At 53.3% G+C, this 19,722-nt stretch overlaps 1 protein-coding gene across 1 annotated transcript; it reads right to left on the bottom strand.

Moving 5' to 3' along the window:
- Window positions 1–1,748: 1,748 nt before the first annotated feature.
- nrg2a (neuregulin 2a) lies at window positions 1,749–18,746 on the bottom strand. Its single transcript, XM_047043233.1, has 9 exons — window positions 18,731–18,746; window positions 15,293–15,369; window positions 14,708–14,766; window positions 10,349–10,372; window positions 7,629–7,731; window positions 7,149–7,272; window positions 6,845–6,972; window positions 5,950–6,174; window positions 1,749–4,460 (listed from the first exon to the last, which is right to left on the bottom strand). The coding sequence occupies exons 2-9, from the start codon at window positions 15,367–15,369 to the stop codon at window positions 3,788–3,790; spliced, it is 1,413 nt and encodes a 470-aa protein (XP_046899189.1). The 5' UTR covers window positions 18,731–18,746; the 3' UTR covers window positions 1,749–3,787.
- Between the last annotated feature and the right edge of the window lie 976 nt (window positions 18,747–19,722).

The raw sequence follows: 19,722 nt of genomic DNA, 5'->3' as shown, positions 1-19,722 counted from the left end.
CAAGCTGAACGTTTTGGTTGGCAACTAAGGCTCTGAACACGGCAGATGTTGATCAACATGTATGTATGTATGTACAGAACAGTAAACACATAATGCAGGCAGTGGTTCTCCGAGTATATCTGTGGACTTTTGGCGGGATGTCTCCAAAGCTTGGTCTGGAAATAGCTTCTCTTTTTCATCTAGCCTCCTTGAAATGAGACCGAATATTTATTTGGCCAGCGTGCTGTTCCAAGATCATCAAACGCTTGCCCTCTGCAGCGTGGCACTGCCATGTTGTGTCTGAGACGGTTCCCTTTGGTCATTCCACCTCTTCCAGAGCCACACCCGCTGGCTTGCTTACACATCGATTGACAGAGCAAGACTCGCTGGGATAACACAAAGCACATGTTTCATGTTTTAGCATGTCAGGATTGAGTGGAGGAACAGAGCGCACATAAAAACGGATAGTCGATCAGGGTCATCACAGGGAACGACATGTGTTCGAGCTCTGATGAAAGCCAGATGAATGTTCTGGAAGGGTCTGGTGAGTAAAGTCAGAAGAGTGACATTGAACCAGTGATATATCAGCCTCTGGGGAATGGAGGTGTGAAAAGGTTCATGTTTCCTATGTGTACCTTTAACCATAGAGGAAAAAAACGAAACATGACCACATTAACACATATATGACAGCCTGACACCAGTGTCCTTGAAACCTGACGGGTTCTCGAGAACGAATACTAGTCAAGTCTTTCCACAGACAGCTCGTTCGTCCAGGCTTAAAGTGTAAATTTCTCCCTATTTCTTTTTACAGGGAATGTTAGTGTGTCTGAGAGATATGCGCCAATGACACTTAGGAACCTGGAAACAGGAGATGCAGTTATGGTTAAACAGGCAGTCCAGACACACAAGAAGCTTATCTGCATAGGAACGACCACTTTGTGTTAAAATGATATGAATAAAGGTTTATTTTCTCATATGAATAGGTGGTTTTCATTTTTTTCATTGTATTTTACAATCTATGACAATCTTGCATGTTTTTCTCTTTTTTTTCTAGCATATTCCAAGAATGGACATGGTGGGGACGGTTCTTTTTTTTTTATTGCTGAATGTTAAATGAATACACTTTCACTGACTGGAAAAGATAAGTCGGCTGCTTCTTTTGTCATATTTTTTTAACCATGCACCCATCTAACCTGGACCACAAGGACATGCAGAGGAGATGTGTTCAAACATTTCAAGCGAGGGCGGTGGGGGTTCAGGGATTGGAGGGGGGGGGAGGGGGGGGGGGGCTGAGGGGGGGCAGAAACCAAATCAGGAGAGACTGGTGGGATAGGGTATGCCCGACAGCACTTCTATTGAGTGGAAAAGAGGGGCGACGCGGGGGGAGAGGAGATATCACATTTAAACTAACTAGAGAAGCATTGTCTTCTTCTGTGGTTTGTCAAACGTACAAAATCAGACCCGGAGGGGGTGAAACTGAGACGGAGGGGGAAATCGTGTAAGACGTGAAACGCAACCCTTGTCTGTGTATGCCGATCCAATGGTGGCTTCCTTCACAAGACAGCAGTTGGGGTTTCTTTCCACACATACAATTCTTTCCATACGTTATTGGTTGATATCCTCTGAAGATTGGTCTTGGTACATCAATCATATATATATATTTTTTTCTCTCTTTTGATTCGACTGAAGTGCACGATCAAGCAAGACTCTCAACTGGCTCCTGTCACGGAATTCAACATCCTCCATGTTTTTAAATCTCCCCCACCCCCCCCCCCCCCCCCCCCCCCCCCCCCCAAAATGACTTTCCCATCAGTGGACAGTCGACAAACAATTTTTGTTGATTTCTCCATTTGATAACCTGACACGTTACAACAAGCAACAAAATACCGTCCTTTTCACCAAGACTTAGCAGAGCTCAGTTAATGAGAGAGCCTTTGGAAGTTGTTTTAAGTTACTGGAGACTTGCATGTTATATTAGTTTGGTCTAGACGGAGTGACAAAATAACATTTAATTGAGTGGAAACAATCAACCAATGGACATGACCGAACGAGTCAAAAGAAACAGTGCGATGGCTGCATAACTGCATGGAAATAATAAATGGATATAAATATGTATCGATATCATGTTACTTCTTCTACACTAAAGGCATTACATAATTGTCAAACAACACACTACAGTCACCTCTTACAAAATGATCCTGTCATCAAACAGAACAAAAATAGAAAGTTGCATATTTGGGCATTTTGTGACCCTCCAGAGTTTCACAGCTATTTCACTCTCGTTGGATCCTGACTGAGCTGCAGCCGTGCTTCCTCTTCCTCTTCGCTCTCTCTCTCTCCGGCCAATGGGAGTGCTCAGGGGCGGGGCTAACAGAAAGGTTACGCCTCCTGAGTATTCCGAGCAACGTCAGTCTTCGGTAGGACGGATGACACGGCAGGCCGGGGGGGCCAAAAGGAGGGGGGGGGGGGGGGGAGGGCGAGGGGGGAGGGGCATAAAAGGGCAGGTCGGAGAGGGGGAGAGGAAAGGGGGCGGGGGGCGGTTGGATATCCTGAGACATCGCGTGACCCGTTTCTACGGCCACAGGAACAGAATGGACACGCGGCACGGGGGGGGGGGGGGGGGGCGAGGAGGACGGGGAGAGGAGGGGGGAGTCGGATGAAAGAGGAAGCGACGGATGGATGGTGGCGGAAGGAGGAAGAGGGTCGACGAAAGGAAGAGGGGCGTGTTCGGTTTCTGTCTTTCTCTCTTTCTCTTCTTCTTCTTCTTCCTGTTCAGTCTCTTTGTAGCGGCACTATCGAGGATGGCTGGGATAACCCTGCACCAACTCTTTCACTGGCCAATGGCATTTCTCACTAGAATCACAGATAGGCCAGGAGATTGGAGGCGGGCTACCGCCAGTGAGGCTGACACATAGGAGGGGGGGGGGGGGGGGGTGGGGGGGGGAGCAGGCAGATGTCAGTACATCGAGCAACTCCGTGCAGAAGGACCAACCCGGGGACAGCTCGAACCCTCCTCTCAGTCTGGCTTCAGCAGCAGCCCTCCACTGACACGACTCACTTTGGCGCGCCCCATAGAGCCGCACGTCGGCCGTCTCACTCCAGCCACCGGTTAGGATGTCTAACATCCGGTGAAACACACAGATTGTGCCCACGTGCGCCACACACGCACGCACTCGTCCCCCCCCCCCCCCCCCCCCCCCACACACACACACACACACTCAGAGAGGCGAAAAAAGGATCTGCGTTGCTGCATTTCTCCGATTTTTCCTACCGGCAAAAAGGTCAAATGATAAGTTCTATAGGCGAATCATATTCATGTAAACATACACCTTACGTTGAAGTGGTTTGTATTGCATGATGTGGAAGGAGAAGTGATGTTCCAACAGGGCTCGATTCCCCGAAAGAACGAAACCTGGAAAGAAAAGAGGACCGAAAGAAAAGGAAAAACTCAAGAGCAAACGTGTATAAAAAAATGAGGCGTCGATATAAGAAAGGCTACAAAAAACCTCCATTGAACATCTGTCATCGGCATACAGCAAAAGGCACCACAATATTACTCAATTTTTTTAAGTTGTGAAAAAATTGGCACGTCTTTTTTATGCTGTAAATCAAAATGTACATATAAATAGAGTTTTCCCTATAAAAAAGTCTCTGCTGTTAACTAGTAGACAACTTTTGCTAAAATGAAAATAAATATTTCATTTGTTTAGAATATCTGTCAGTTATATAAAATAAAAATATTTCTTATAGGTGCAGGTCTATGGTATATAGATTTGCGTTGGTAACATTGCGCTCTCTCTCTCTCTCTCTAGTGGTGGGCATTGTCTGGTTTGGAGCGCGAGTGCGTCTGTCTGCTCTGTGTGTTCCCGCGCCCTCCGTGCCGACCGGCGGGGTGAAAAGTCCGACTGTCCACCGGCCTGTAGATGGTGGACGGCTCCGGGTGCATGTTCTGCATACTGAGAAAGGGCATGGTCTCCCCCTCCTCCTCCTCCGACTCGCTGTCCGTCAGGCAGCTGCGGGAGCCGTAGTCCCGCGACGCCTCGTAGCCGCGCGGCGCCACGTGGCCGTTCAACCGGGACCTCCTCGGGCCTCGCCGGCCCCCGCCGCCGCCCCCGCCCTCGGCCCTGTCCGGCCCGCTTCTCTTTGGTTGCTCCCGGGAGGAGAGGTACTCCTGCGTGGTCTCGTAGTCCTCGTCCTGGGCGAGCCGGTAAGGACTGGAAGGCTGGCTGTCGTCGGGGTAGGCGCGCCGCTGCAGGTAGGGCTCGTGGCGCTGGGCGTCGTGCAGGGGCACCTGGTAGCGGCGCAGCAGGGGCTGGTCGTCCTCCGGCGGGGCCGGGTAGGGGGCGCGGGCGGCCGGCGGGAGGGACATGGCGTGGATGGCGTTGGGGGAGGTGATCTGGAAGGTAGGCACCTGTGGGGGCAGGGAGTAATGGAACTCTACTGGGGAGAGGCGCGCCGGGGTGGTCAGGGCTGACACGTACCTGCAGGGCAGGACAGAGGAGGAGGAGGAGGAGGAGAGGAAGAGTGAAAAGAGAAGGGGGGACCAAGAAGAGTAAAGTGGAGTTGGGGGAGAGGGAAAGAGGCAGGAAGGAAGGGAGGAAGGAAGGAAGGATAAAAGGAAGGAAGGGGGATAGGAGGACCATGCCAAACAACAGCAGATGTTAGGCGGTCTGTCGGCCAAAGACATAGGACACGGACACCCACACCAGTACACCGGAACAAAACATCAGGCTAGGACCAGAGTGGTGGTTTCGGTCACAGTATTTACACAGTTTCACCCACAATCGACATGATTACACAGTATAATACACACTGGTGAGGACATGTTTAAAGATGTTTCTCCACACCCTCTTTTCAATGGCACTGGGACATGACACCATGCCCACTTTAGGAAACCGGCACCTGAAAGACCCAATGGCAAACCATGTAGAAACTCCCTCAGCGCTCCACTTAAACCCTTCTTCTCATGACACCCAGAGCACCAAAACAAATCTCCACGGACAAACTAACACCGGCAAACTAAAAGCAAACTCCCATTGGCTGGCAGGTTCATGTTGATCCGCTACCACGAACACATAGAAGAGAAAAGGTTCTCAAAGGAAATGACATTGATAGGCCTGTCCACCTGCCACAACGGCTCTGTTTTGCAAGCGGTTCGGTTAGCGGAACACGAGGAGCGAGACGTGACTCCCAATTATGTTTGTGTGTGTCGTGGAGTCGTTCCCAGAGGGAGAAGGGAACTGTCGAGTTGACAAGCAAAGGAGGAGGAGGAGCTACACCCCTGAGACCGACGCTCCACCCCTGAGATCAGCTGTTGTTCTGCCCTCCTAATGAAGTCCTTGCGGTATACCGATGCCTGTTTTTCCTGACATGTACTGGAGAGGTGGCGAGGGGTTAGCAATCGACTTGACACAGCGTTTTTTTCTGGCCTTCAAATTCAACACGCAGCTGCACTGAAGGGGCTATCTCCGGTCAACGACAGGGGAGGTTCTAGGCTTAACTGGGGGGGGGGGGGGGGGAGTTATGGGGCCAGCTGTGCTGTGAGAGGGGCCAGTTACGTGAAACGTTACTGTCGTCATTACATTTTCTTCCCCGCATTGCAGGCGTTAACGGGCAAAAGACCTTGTTTATAAATATTCAGACTCTACATTTAGGGGGGGCCACAAGAGAAGCCAAGGTTGAGGCCCCCCCCCCCCACACTTTCACCTCGCTCTTGAAGGACAACGGGAGCTGCTCAGCCCTGCCTACACTTCAGAAGTGCCCTTCAGTAAACACACACCTGATAACAGCATTGCCATTGAGTCTGTCAAAGTACCGAAGTCGGCCTCTAGGGGGCGATAGAGAGCCAGCAGCCAAAGGAGCCATCCTAAAATGGGCTCGAGGCCACGTCCCAGCGCCATAAGCCCACCAAGGAGGGGTGCCGGAGGCCGGGGGGGGGAGGGGGCTGTGGAGTGTCCCTTCCAGTCCCACCTGTCGCTGTGCGGAGAGTCCCCCAGCGAGTCGAAGGAGTCTCCGTAGGGCAGGCCCGGCCGCTGGGACTCAACAAAGCCACAGTGTGGTGCACGCTTGGCCCGGGCCTCCATGCACGCAGGACTGTTGCATTTGCTGGTCCCCACGGAGGACGACATCATGCCCGAGGGGGAGTCCGACAGGACGCTGTCCGTCCGCTCCAGGCTCCACGTCCGCTCCTCGTGTCTGTCCGCAAGGAGGGGGAGGGGGGGGGGGGCGAGACAAGCCTGGGGTCACTCGACGTGTCTCTGCGCACGGGGGGGGGGGGGGAATTTTGAATTGGGGACTGATGATGTAGCGGAGGGGGGTTTTCGCAGCGCGGATCCGAGCTAAACGGGGATGCCGCGGGATGTGAAGGGTGGTGGGCATGCATTTGGAGGGTGTAGGCTCTCTGGTGGAGGTGGATGGTATGGGCTCTCTGGTGGAGGTGGATGGTGTGGGCTCTCTGGTGGAGGTGGAGGCTGTGGGCCCCCTGGTGGAGGTGGAGGCTGTGGGCTCCCTGTTGGAGGTGGAGGGTGTGGGCTCCCTGGTGGAGGTGGAGGGTGTGGGCACCCTGGTGGAGGGTGTGAGCTCCCTGGTGGAGGGTGTGGGCTCCCTGGTGGAGGTGGAGGGTGTGGGCTCCCTGGTGGAGGTGGAGGGTGTGGGCACCCTGGTGGAGGGTGTGAGCTCCCTGGTGGAGGGTGTGGGCTCCCTGGTGGAGGTGGAGGGTGTGGGCTCCCTGGTGGAGGTGGAGAGTGTGGGCTCTCTGCTGGAGGGTGTGGACTCTGGTGAAGGGTATGATGGTGCTGTCTAGCTGACTAGCTGCTAAAGATATAAGGGAATGTCTATCAGCATGGACAAGGGGATTGGCTCCTACCTGTGGGTGGATGAGTGGGCCCGGGTGGAGGAATTGTGGGATCTGGAAGACGCTTGGCTCCCTGGGAAGGAGGCCTCTGTTCCGTGTCGAATGACTCGCTCCGTCGGCGGGACGTTCTTCGAGATGTACTGTGGGACAGGGAGGAACCATCACCATGTGCGTGCAAGAACCCAACCGTCCCCCGAACCACTCAAGCCAAAGCGTCCTAAACACAGTTTGTCCTGCGAGGGGATTCCACGTCACATACGTGGGTCAGTGTGGCTAGGTCCAAAGAAAAGCAGGAGGTGTGGATTGTGAGACTCACGTCGACCATGGGGATATCCTCCGGTCCAGGGCCTGGGTGATTAGGTCCGTTCGCGAGGTTCCGATTCGGGTGATCTGCGCACATGTTCTGCCGCAGGTGATTGTGCATCTTCCTCCTCTGTTTCCTGGGGAGCACAAAGCCGTCATTCGCCCAAACCGACAACGACAAAACGCTTTTTCAAATGGGATCGTTGAGAAGTTTGCCTCGGCCCAGCGGGGAAAACGAGCACCGCTGATACAATATGCCTCATTTCAAATGCTCACGATGAAAATATTTTTCCTGTGCATTTTGGAGTGCATAGGACTACTTTTCAAAATGTTTCTCCTTCTCATAATACAATTTTCCCACCTAAAGCCTCATATTAACTCCAACGCAATCTGACCAATGGTGAGGAGAGTCACATCAAATGACACAACCGCTCACCAACAGGTCTGGGTGAAGCGACGCGATTGGTTGCAGATGAGCGCATGGGTAACTTACTTGGTTTTGCAGTAGGCCACCACGCACACGATGCCAACGACTAACAATGCCACACAGATCCCCGTGATTGTCAGCACTCTCTTCTGGTACAGTGCCTCCGCCTCTGTGGACACGACACACACACACACACACGACACACACACGACACACACACACAGACACACGATAACCAGAAGGAAAAAAAACACGTTCTTTAAAAGGCATATACAGTTGGTTTACACATTCACACAGTCTCTACGTAGGTCTCTGCCTTGCCTGTCACCTCCACCCTCTCTCACGCACCCACAGCCCTGAACTGCGACCTCCTCCTGCAAATTACCCCGGGACTAACGCTTGTAGTTCCTACATCTAACTCATCGTGTCTTCCTAATGGTACCGATCCATTCTAGCTGTGCTCGCCTCCACCGTGCTCCCTAAAGTGCGTGTGTGTTCTAATGGAATGTGTGAGGTCTGAGTGTTCTCCTTAGTTGCTTAACAGGTCCATAATTCAGAATTACGCTGGGCTAAGCACTGGCTGAGGCCAAACACATGCAGCTGTCATGGACACGCGAGCGTCTGCCAGAAAAGGAATCCGAAACAGACCTCACTCTCTGCTGCTGGGCCCCCAACTCTCCCGCTCTGCCTCTAAAAGGATCTCTCCCATCATCCGGAGACCATGTGGATCTTCTCAGGTTCTCCGTGTCCTCAGCGCTGTGGGCCTCCTAGCCTCCCCCCAGCCTCCCTCTGTCCTCCATGCTACAGAGGACCCCCAGCCACTCCTAGCCTCCCCCCAGCCTCCCTCTGTCCTCCATGCTACAGAGGACCCCCAGCCACTCCTAGCCTCCCCCCAGCCTCCCTCTGTCCTCCATGCTACAGAGGACCCCCAGCCACTCCTAGCCTCCCCCCAGCCTCCCTCTGTCCTCCATGGGGGATGTCTCTGCCTCTCCGTGCACTAAATTCCTGTCGCAAGAGGCCCCCCCGTTTCAACAGACACGTTGCCCCCTAGCAGGAAACCCGATAAGGACTTCCTGATCTGCTAGATAACATACAACATTGCGATGATTTCGCCAAAAGACACTGTGAACCAAAGCTTTTGCACGATGCATTTCCCCACGACAAGCACACAAACAAAACGGATGAAGTTCAAAGAGTTTTCTTTCCTTTCCCATAGAACCACTCCTGTGATACTGGTCGGCGAATGATAAATAATGTAATCATAAAAAAACGAATTGCACTGGTAGAGCTCCTCCAATCCGAGGTCGTCTCTCCCCTCACCCGGGCATGTCGCCGTGGGTCTGTTCTCCGACTCTATAAATAAATCACCGAGACGGCGATTTATTTATAGTGACAAACAGGGGAATATTTCATCCTTATTGGTTGTTATCTAGTGGTGACGGGTACTCTAGCGAGAGGGAGAGAACCGGGAATACAACCATTCCCGGCCACTCCCGAATGCATCTCGGCCATGTGTCACTGAGACAGGTAGGCTACCAAAGCTCAGGCACAGCGAGGCGCCTACGGATGACAAATTCAAATATATATATCGGAATCACGGGACAGGTTTCATGAGAAAGGAATCGACCAGAACGGGGGCAGGGAGAAACGGAAGGTGACTTCGTGTCGCGAGGAGAGGACGGCATGCTCGCGCCACTCCGGGTCAACAACTTGGGGGGGGGGGTCCTATTGGCAGCAGGGCCGCCCCCTGAATGCAGAGATGACTGTGCGAGGCTTGATCGGGAGCAAGATGGGGGGAGGGGGGAAGGGGGGAGGGGAAGGGGGTTGCATACGGAAACACACGGCCAGAACGGCGGCTCAAGTGAGCAGGAAGGGGGGGTTGGAAAGGGGGGGATCTGAGGAGGGAAGGGTGCAGGTAGATGGAGAGAGGCGTGCGAGCGGAGGGGGGCATGGGGGGGGGTGAGGAGGAGGAGGAGGAGGGGAGGAGGAGGCGGGGAGGAGGAGGGGATGGAGGGCATGGGGGGGGTGAGGAGGAGGAGGAGGGGTAATTCGACGGTAGACTTGGCATGGCATGCTTGTTACAACAGGGCAGGGGAGGGGGAGCAGGGTGCATCATAAAGCAAACTTGGTGTTCTATCTGCAACCCTCACTGAGTAGAGAGAGAGAGAGAGAGAGAGAGAGAGAGAGAGAGAGAGAGATTGAATGAGTGTGTACAGTGAATCCATTTATACTAGTGCTGACGCGACTAAGTGAAAGACATTACTGGAGTGGGCACTACCCATCCATTCTGACGTAAACACTTTACGCTTACGCACAGGGCGCTCCGACATCACCCGCAGTTGGGAAAAGCTTCTGGCAGCTTCCGACTCATTTGTGCGGAGCCCCGCTCCCTTGGGAGAGGCTGGGCCATAGAGCTTCATTGGAAACCTTTTTGGAAAACAAGCATTTCCTGCCTCTTGATTTAAAAGCATTTTCATCCAACTGTGAATAGCCTTTGCTCAAGGGGCTTGTCGTAAAAAGGTGAAATGTGTGTGTGTGTGTGGCAAAAGAGGGCTGCAGAAGACACCTATGCTCGTCTCGGAGGGTCAGTCCCACCATTTTCTTTTTCAGCCCAATGAGTCGCACCGCACGGTTTGATTGACAGATGGATCGGCCAATCAGCGGGCAGCGTTTGCTTTAGAGTCCACCCGGGCAAAGGGAATGGGGAGCATGTCAAAGGGAGGGAGTTTGAGGCGGCTCGACGCAGCTCGTCGGGGAGCGAATCGAAACGAAGCATTGTTCCATACCCATAAATTCAATCCCAAGATGCTCTGCCATCGCAGAGAGTGGACAGTCGGAAGGAAAACAACAAAGGGAAAAGAAGAAGAGTTTAGAGGAGAGACACGTTTGAACGCACATTTAAAACACATATATGTACATGTATATCGCAGTCGGAGAAGGTTTGGAGACGGGCCGGTTGGGTTAGTTACATGAATCTAGAAGACGACAGCCTTCCACACAGACAGGCAGGACGCACACACATCGAAACACAGCAGGCGGTTTACAAGAACATGCAAACGAAACAAACCAGTCGTGTCGGTCCCCTACGGCTACTGACTGCAGCCAGTAACTTGCCCTCTCATGATATTGATGAAGGAGGCAGAAAATGACTTTGAAAGCTTATTGGAATTCTCTTTCTTTTTGTTGTTGTGGTGAGCTATCAAGATAATCGTGTTTAACCACCGTGTTGTACGGGTTAGTGATTTTGTTTTCAAATGCATTTCATTTTCGACGGGAAGTTGATTGTGGAAATTGCATAGTACGACGCTACTTTGTAAATTGGAACTTTAAAATGGCAGCACAATCCTGTGTTCATTTCACATTCAATACCGGCAAATCTGTACTGGTATTATGTGAAACACGTGACCTGTATGGGATTGAAAAACACAACACATATGGTGGAATCCTTCAGTCTAATATAAGACAGAGCGCGTGATCCGTGTAGATCTGAATAACTGGTCGCTAGGACCGTACTTTAGTGTTGCTTTTTCTGCAGGTACACTCTTGCACTTTTTGAGGTTCACGTTGTTTCATTTGTAACTCGTTTAACGACATGCTCTTATGGTTCTTCTCGTCGGCACGTATTTGCTTTCCACAATGTATGCTTCATGTTTTGGCTACCCGCCATGTTTTCTCATTGTTATGATCAGTGACCTAAGCACTTTTGTAAAGCTCTCTCTTGGAAGTCGCTTTGGATAAAAGCGTCTGCTAAATGAATAAATGTCACGTAAATGTTCTTGAAACTCTTGGCTGTGAATGCAAGCCGTGTTCTCGCTGTAACACTGGACGTGAACAAGCTACGGTACAGTGTGTTGTCTCCTTGGCCAGAGAACACTCTACCTCCGGTACGAACGGTTCCTAATTATGAGGGATGCTTCTTGGGCGCCGCGTGAAGGAGAACACGGTGAAAGATTTGGAGAAGGGTTTTGGCGGTCGGGTGGATTGGGGTAGGGGGGGTCTGTGTTGTGTTGGAGTGTAAGCTGAGGCCAGAGGGAGGCTGGGCTGCACCATTCCAGCTGTTCCCCTGACACCCTCTCCCCTCCTCTCCTCTCCAGCCCTCCCCTTCACCCCCCCCTCCCTTTCCCCCCGTGCTCTGCTCGGGTTGCAGCAAATCCCAGCTGTTGTCATGACAACGGTCTCTCGGCGCGCCCCGGCCGTGGCGGTCGAGGGGCTGGGCCCGGCTAGCTAGCGCTCCTCTCTGTCTCCGCTCTCCGACGGCCCCCGAGACCTGCCGGAGGGGCGAGCCGGCGGAGAACCTCCCTGTCGTCGACACGACATGGGATGGAAGAAAGAGGCATGTGGGTGTTTTGTGTTTGTGTGCGGGAATTGGGTGCACGCGGTGTGCGTTTGTGCGCGTCGGCAAAGCAGCGGCGATATCCCCACACTCGAAGAGCTGGCTTGTGGCTTGGCCCAGAAAGGTTCCCTCATAGCGTTTCGCCGATTACATAACTATTCCAGACACAGTGCAGCAGCTGGCTGTTCAGTGACCACTACCGGGAAGAAACGACTCTCTCAGCCACAGTTGGTCGACCACAACCGGCTGAGGGTTCATTCCTGGATGAGGACAACAACCGGACCGGTCCCAGAGACCCCGTTAAGGTCAGGATGTGTTCGGCTGCCGTTAGGGGAAGTCGCATCACATTTCTGGCAGCTTAGTGCCCGGCCTACCACTCCCCCCCGCCACCCCTCTATCTCCTGGCTCCTTGTAGCCACACAGGCCGGTTCCCTCGGCGCTGTGTGGCCGTGTACGTGCCCCCGAGGCCCTCGTTTCACACTGGCCGGGGGGGGGGGGGCCCAATCGGACAAAAGCGCAGACTCACCGGCGACGTCTTGCGACAGGCGCTGCCAGTCAAAGCTCCTCAGGGACCGAGGGGAAAGGGGCTTGGAAGGGGCTTTTCAACCTGGAAAGGGGGAGCCCCCTTTCCAGCACCAGCCCCCCCCCTACTCGGCTCATGGCTAGTACAGCAGGAGCACTCGAATATACAGCACACATCGGGTCTGCAGCATGAGTCGTGCTTGTAAGGGGGGGAGGGGAGGGGGGGAGGGGGGGGGGCGTCTGTGAAGTGCATGTACAGACTGTGTCTCCAGTCGGGCACGGCAGAAAGGGATGGTCGACAGCCAGCAACAGGCGGTTCCAGGAGATCACATTAGCTGATCTGTTAGCTGAGCTGAGCTGATCTGTTTAGCTAGCAACGCAGCGCGCTACACTGCTGGAATGCCCCCCCCCCGTTTTGGCAGAAGCCAGACAAACCTGACTTGCAAAGACACGACGGATGCGAGCGCCCCGTAACAACGGCAATTTTGCCGTAAATTACTTGCCGGGGATACAGCGTCAAGGTTCAATCACACGCTTGCTGTGATTACATGTCAGGAAAACCGTTTTTCAATACAAAAACCCCCATATTCACAAACCGGGGTGAAATATGGCGGGTAAGCGAGGAGGTCGGCACACACGTCGTGTTTCGTTGACGTCAGCCTCTTCCCAGCACACTCGCACTTGTCCAGAACAATCCACTCTGTCCGTAAATATTAGTGAACACAAGAGGGATGCTGAAGTGCAAACATTGCGCAACGAAACAACATTGGGTCGGCCCCCAACGTGCGTGTGCGCGCACGCCTGTGTGTGTGGGGGGGAGGGGGGGGGTGTACACACATACGTAACCGAGCCGATAGCTCAAAGGCCTGAGCTGTCGTGTTTCGGCGCTCCCGAAAATACCTCCCTCTAATCTGGGTGTAATTCCCCGCTTGACGGACATGTTTGCTGGGCTTGCCAGCGTGGGGGAACCGGTGGGGAGAGGCTGTCGCTCGGGGGCCCCCGCAGGTCGATGCTTAACACCGGGGCCTAATGACAAGGCAGAAGAGGCCCCCAGAGCTGACGATCTCGCCGAGAGCCGCTGGGATAGCTGGGGCAACTCATCAGCTGAGTCGGAGGAATCAGGGTGGCTTGGCGAAACGTTGGCGTGCCGAGTCGACGCAAACACGCTGTGGGCTCGCCCTAGTTGAGAGTGTGTGTGTGTCTTTGTGCGTGTGTGTGTTCACGTTTCATTCAGGTGGTTTTATCCTATGTGGTTTAGGGGTGGTTATGACAGAGGCAAAAAAAAAAAAAAAACGATGAAAAGAAAGTCACAGAAGACTGTTTTTTTCTGGTACGCCAAATGCCAGTTAATATACCTGTCTATTTTCAGTCTTATATTATTAACCAGGTTTTTATTAACCTAAACTAAGCCTCCATTGATCAGGGCAGACTGTATTGTTGAGAGGAAAAATCACATTTTAGGTTTCATTTTTTTGAGAAATTATTTGAGTTCATTTCGTTCTTTTTTGGGATGTTAGTATTGAGGATGAGAGGACGGTGTCCAATTAGATTGTCCTGCCACATGCTATCAAAGTTCATTCTCTCAGTGTAGTGAAAAACGGCACTCCTCTTTAACTCAATACTCACCATTATCGCTGTACAGTCGTGGCCATACATTTTGGCAATGAAAACGTATGTTTTGCTCAGTTTGCTGGTTCAGTATTTGAGGCAAATGTTTTCACGTTTCTATAGAATACTGGAATCACAACAAGGCACATTTCATATTTCTTTAAGCTTTTTGGGGGCGAACATTTTCAGTATATGCAAATAGTCCCCTCTTTTACAGCAGTCGATCTGCTCTTAAAATCCAATCAGAATGATAGAGTGATTTCACTTGGCTAGAACGAGTTCACACTTTCCCCTGTTCTGATGATATGTCATTTGATGCCAAGGCCCAGCAAGCTTGGCAAACACAAAATGTATGTCACTTCCAACACATTTGGCCACGGCTGTAGATTCCACGCTGTTTGAGGAGTGCACATGCAATGCTCAGCTACTTCAAGGGCATAGCCTATCACGTGCAGACTGTGACTGTTCCTGGGTGCTTAGTGTATGCAGCACTACACAGACAGACAGACAGACAAACAGACAGACAGACAGACAGACAAACAGACAAACAAACTAACAAACAAACAAACAAACAAACAAACAGACAGACAGGCAGACAGGCAAGACACAGACAGGCAGACAGACAGACAGGCAGACAGGCAGACACAAGCAGGCAGACAGGCCGAAAATAGAGTGGACATACGGTAGAAACTGGCCATAACGTAGGTTTGACAGCGATCACCAGTAAAGTCATTTGGACACCTGATGGAGGGAGAGAGAGAGAGCCACAACACACACACACACACACAAGGAGAGAGGGAAGAGTGGAGGAGGACAGGGGAGAAGGGCGGATGGAGCGTAGGTGAGAGAGAGAGAGAGGTTTGGTGTGGGGGGAGAGGGGGGGAGGATAAGCCAAAGACAGAGGTAGAGGAGGTCGAAGAGGGAGAGAGAGAGTGAGGAAGAGGGGGGGGGGGTGGGGAGGGAAGGGAAGGAGACAAGAACAAAGGGTTAGAACCACAGCGTGACGACAGACAGCCGAAAGCGAGAGAGCTTTTTTTTCCCCCCACCACGGGGGGGACACCCGAGCGCGTAGCGTGTGTGTGCACGGCCCCCATCGCTTGTGTTGACCTGAGGGGGAGGGGAGAAAGAGAGACAGAGGAGGGCGAGGAGGGAGAGAGAGAGAGAGGAGGACGAGGCGCCGACGGAAGTGACCCACACCGTCGCTTGCTCTCAGCTGTGGGGGGGGAGGGGGGGAGAGGGGGGAGCAGGTTAAAGGGGGAAAACATACTTTTGTGAGGATTGGGCATGTACAGTCGGAGAGGCTCTTTCTGCAAGCAGCGCGGGCCAAAGTATCCATCTGGACATCTGCGGAGGGAGGAACAAAACGGTGGACACGGTCATGTGGAACAACAGGAGAAAAACGGTGGATACAGTCGTGTTGTGTAACGTCCGATGGATCATCCCTGTGGAATCTGGCCGCAGATTCGATTAGATTCCTGTGGCGGCGGCGGAGACGTTTTGGCAAGCGCACCTCTGCAGGTAGAGGCAGCGTCGATGCCGGGATAGCTTCCCAGGAACCGCGGAACGAGGCTTTCAACTCTCTCTCTCTCTGTCTCTCTCTCTCTCTCTCGCTATCTCTCTCCTTCCCACTTGTTGTCTTTCGCCGTCGTTTCCTAGTCTTTCTCTTTTCGCTGTCTCCCTCTGCAAACTCTCTGTTTCGGCGCGCTTGTTTTCTAGGTGGTCCTGGCCCGCCTCTCCTCACCGCGGGGCCGCTCGGCCTGACGAGGCTGAGGGAGATGAGGCAGAGGTCAGGGGTGCTGCAGGGAAACCAAGTTCCCCCTGATTGAGAGTGCCACAAGGGGGAAAGGGGAGGGGTGAGATGGGGGGGGGGGGGGCGGGGTCCCACAGGAAGGCTGGTAGACGCTGACCGACTGAGGTGAAGGATCAAATCCCCATTGACACCCCCCGCCTTTTCTTCACTCTGGTCTCCCTTTCTTTCTTTCTTTTTTCATTTCTTTCTTTCTTTTGCTCTCTTTCTCTCTCTTTTTTTGTCTACCTCTTTCTCTCGCTCTTTCAGTCTCCCACTCCTCTTAGTTGTCCCTCGGTTTTCTCCTCTGTTACATCTCCGTTCACCCTTTCGTACCTTCCTGAAGGTTCCGTCCCCATTCACACACGTTTATTGTTCCTTTTCTTCCCTTTCCGCGTCGTTTATTTATCTTGTCCGGTTGCATCGAGCGTCCTTTACAGTCGCCAAGAGAGGACTCGCCGAGGCAGTGTTTGCTTCCTGCTGCGTAGGGATACGAACGGAAGATTGAGTGATCGGGTCGGTTACTGTCGATTCTCAGTCATGCAGCCCCTCGCGTTGGTAAAGCTCTTGTCAAGTTGAATCTTGACAAGAGTCAATGGACACCTGTCCATTGAAGACCAAAAACAAAGCAGACTTTTCTTTCTTTTTCTTCTTCTTTCAAACTGAACTCCTCTCCTCCCTTCCTCTCTTTCATCGCGTCAGGATGTAGGCTGCAGCTCATTGAGAAGTGCCAGAACGCATCTACTCTTGCCCTCCCTCCCTCCCTCGCCACTTTCCCTCCACAAAACGGGCCCGCCAATCCAACAGAGGTCATTCTCCGTGATTTATGAGTTTTACAGCCGTGCCCCCGAGGAGTGTTGTGAGATGCCGTGCCAAATGACTCACACGGAGTGATATGTTAAACCGGAGGGAACCGTAGCAGGGCTAGGGAACAACGCCGAGCAACGTGCTGTCAGCTAGTCCTCTGACGAGATTCAATCTACCTTCCTAAGCAGACACGGCACACTGACACAAACAGTGTTTCGGGCCAAAGACAATGTTTCGGTCTTCTTTTTTTTCAAACGTACACAGGTGTACCGTGCACGTAATCCGCCACACACGCACCCTCACACACCGTCTTTGCACGAAAAAAAAAGAAAGCAAATATTGTTTGGGACCTCACTAAGAATGCTTTTTTTTGCTTCGATCGAGTCGAAACATGTTTGAGGTGCACGGGCTAACGTTGCGCACCTGACTCTCTGCCTACCACACCGGCCATCCCATACAGATATCCACACTCAATGGGGAAGCATAACCCCCTCCAAATCACTAGCTGTTCCCTCTCTATCCCTCGAAAGAACCTTCTGTCGCTGAGGCGAGGACCGGGGCATAAATATAGGGCCAGCTGTCCAGTGGAACAGTTCAGCCGGTGAGTAATACGCTCTGAAGCCTGGCCTATATTGAATGAGATGGCTTTTGGGCAACAATTCCCTGCGGTCTGCCACTGCATTATGCGATTCTTTTGGACCCGTGCCTTGAGCCGTGAGTGAATTAGCTGCCGCTATTGAGTTTTGGCTCCCTCCAATTTGTACACAGCTTATTGAATGGCTGTTGCAGTCATGTCCTCAGCGTTTGCCGCGTGCAGGGTTTTGCCGAAGGCGAGCGGCCGACGCTTCTTGGCTCGCAGCGCCGCCGGTTTCCGACCTCGCGGGAACCACGGAAACTGCATTTGGTTTGATTGCAAAGGAGGCCGCGGGAGGCGGGTTTTCCCTCCGTCGCACGGGGCTAGCGCAAACGCGCGTCGATACGCGCGGGTACGCGCGCGCCGGTCACTGCATGTGGCGACGAGTGAATCCGGGTCATTCCCTCAAGCTTCATTCACTCTGGGTTAAATAGCATGCCCGCACGCACGCATAGTAATAATGATTGGGAGCGAATGACACATACGCCCAACTCCACAATGAGTATGCCTTTCCTTCCACCCACGCAGGCTCACGGTCCTCTTGTTGCCACATCCAGGAGAAGAAGAAAAAATTCCCCCCCTCCACATTACAAGTTGTCTCCCTCTCTTTTGATTTAAGGCACGGTTCTGAATAGGACCACCTTTACCGAGGCCTTGAGACGTAAGCAGTGATTCTAATGACCTCTTCAAGGCCTCTGACTGGTGTAAATATTTGCGCTTAACCAAAACGGTGAGTCATGACATTTTGGAAGACTTTTAATACGAAGCCCTTCCGCACACGCTAACCGTGGGGGTCAACGAGGGCGGGCGGGCGGGGTAGGGCGAGCTCCGCACCGACTACCACCGCCCCGCTCTCCTTTTCCGGAGACATGACACTTGCGAGGGAACATGGATCCTTGGCAGAACACGACCAGCCTGTGAGAGAGAGGGGGGGGGGGGGTCTGCTGGGGGGGTGAATGAACGGAGAATCAAATGGAAATGAGCGGGTGGGGGGGGGGGGGTGGGGGGGGGGGGGGTGGGGGGTGGGGGGCATACAAGACTTTGGAGGCATGTTGGAGTGGCTTTCCATAGGCAGGTTGACAGTTCCACAGCAGATGTCGAACACACGAGACCCGGTTCCGGCGGGTTCCGTCACTGTGCTCGACGCGACGCACCCTTCATCACGGTTGAAACCCCCTTTTAAAGCGCAGTCGCAATCGTGATCATGGGGCAGAGGGGCGGAGGGGTGGTTTGGTGAAGGGGGGGGGGGGGTGGGGGGGGGGAGTTGGGGGGGGGGGGCAGGACACACTGGAAACCCGAACAACGAAGACACTGTGGCGCTCGTGGAAAACATCCCCACACTACAATCTCGCCCCCGGCGGTGGGACGCAAAAAGAAACGCCACCCCGTGCGCGTCAGAGAGCACTCGGGGGGGGGGGGGGGGGAACGTTCCGGATGGAGGAAAAAAAAAGAGGGCAAAAAACAAACGGGAAACTCACTTGCACGAGAGTTGATTGATACCATTTATGAAGTAACAGTCGCCGCCGTTCACGCAGTAAGACTTCTCCGTCTCGTTGCATCTCCTGGCGTGACCCGATCCCGGAGAGAGAGTGGTGGTTACTGTGGAAGAGAGAGAGACAGAGAGAGAGAGACATCACACACAGACCCAGATACTTGGGAGGGAGGGGGAGAAGGAAATGGGAGAGAGAGAGAATCATCGCTGGTGCCATCTTTTGGGCCGCATTTTGGTTGCGTCGATTTATTTATTGGAGCATTCTTGTCTTTTTTGGGGGCCTTTTTGTCTGCTTTTTGTGTGTCTTTGGCCTTGTCTTAGGCGTTTCGGAGCGGAGGCCACACCGTACACATGCTGTGACGAACAGACGGAAAATCACAACAAGGTCTTCACACAGCAACCAGGTTTCCGGAACACTTCTACCGGAATACTGATGTGGTACTCAAGTGACTAAGCTCCTGAGGAGGGCCTGTCTGAAGCCGGCACACCGCATCGAAGACGTAGACAAGGCGACTTAAGACGTTCGCATCACCGCCCCCCCCCCCCCCCCCCTCCCCGCCCATTAAGTCCCAACTCCTTGACTTCAAACAGTCCCTCCACCCACGCGCCCCACGGTGGCTGTCGTCACTGTTGACACGGTCTTCGAGAAGCCCTGCGCGCAAAGATAAATATTTCCCACCGAGGAGCGGGGGGGGGGGCCCTTGTTTATGTCCTGATTCACGTCTTTGGAAAACTGGCCTAAATGTCACACAGCACCCGGAGAAATCCTGTGGGCTGAACAGCACCAGGGCAGTGGGGGGGGGGGGAGACACACGCAGATGGGGGGGGGGGGGGGGCAAAAGGAAGGGCCGAAGGTGGGGGGGGAGACGAGAGCCAGCCCTCGGGAGAGGAGGGAAGTGTGGGAGCGGAGAGAGGGAGGAGAGGAGAGGGAGGAGAGGAGAGGTGAGAGGGAGGAGAGAGAGGAGAGAGAGAGAGAGA

The sequence above is a fragment of the Hypomesus transpacificus genome, chromosome 20, assembly GCF_021917145.1.
Source record: "Hypomesus transpacificus isolate Combined female chromosome 20, fHypTra1, whole genome shotgun sequence".
In the NCBI taxonomy this organism is placed as follows: Eukaryota; Metazoa; Chordata; class Actinopteri; order Osmeriformes; family Osmeridae; genus Hypomesus; species Hypomesus transpacificus.
The sequence above is the reverse complement of the archived record's forward strand: the minus strand, read 5'-3'. Positions and strand labels throughout refer to the sequence as shown.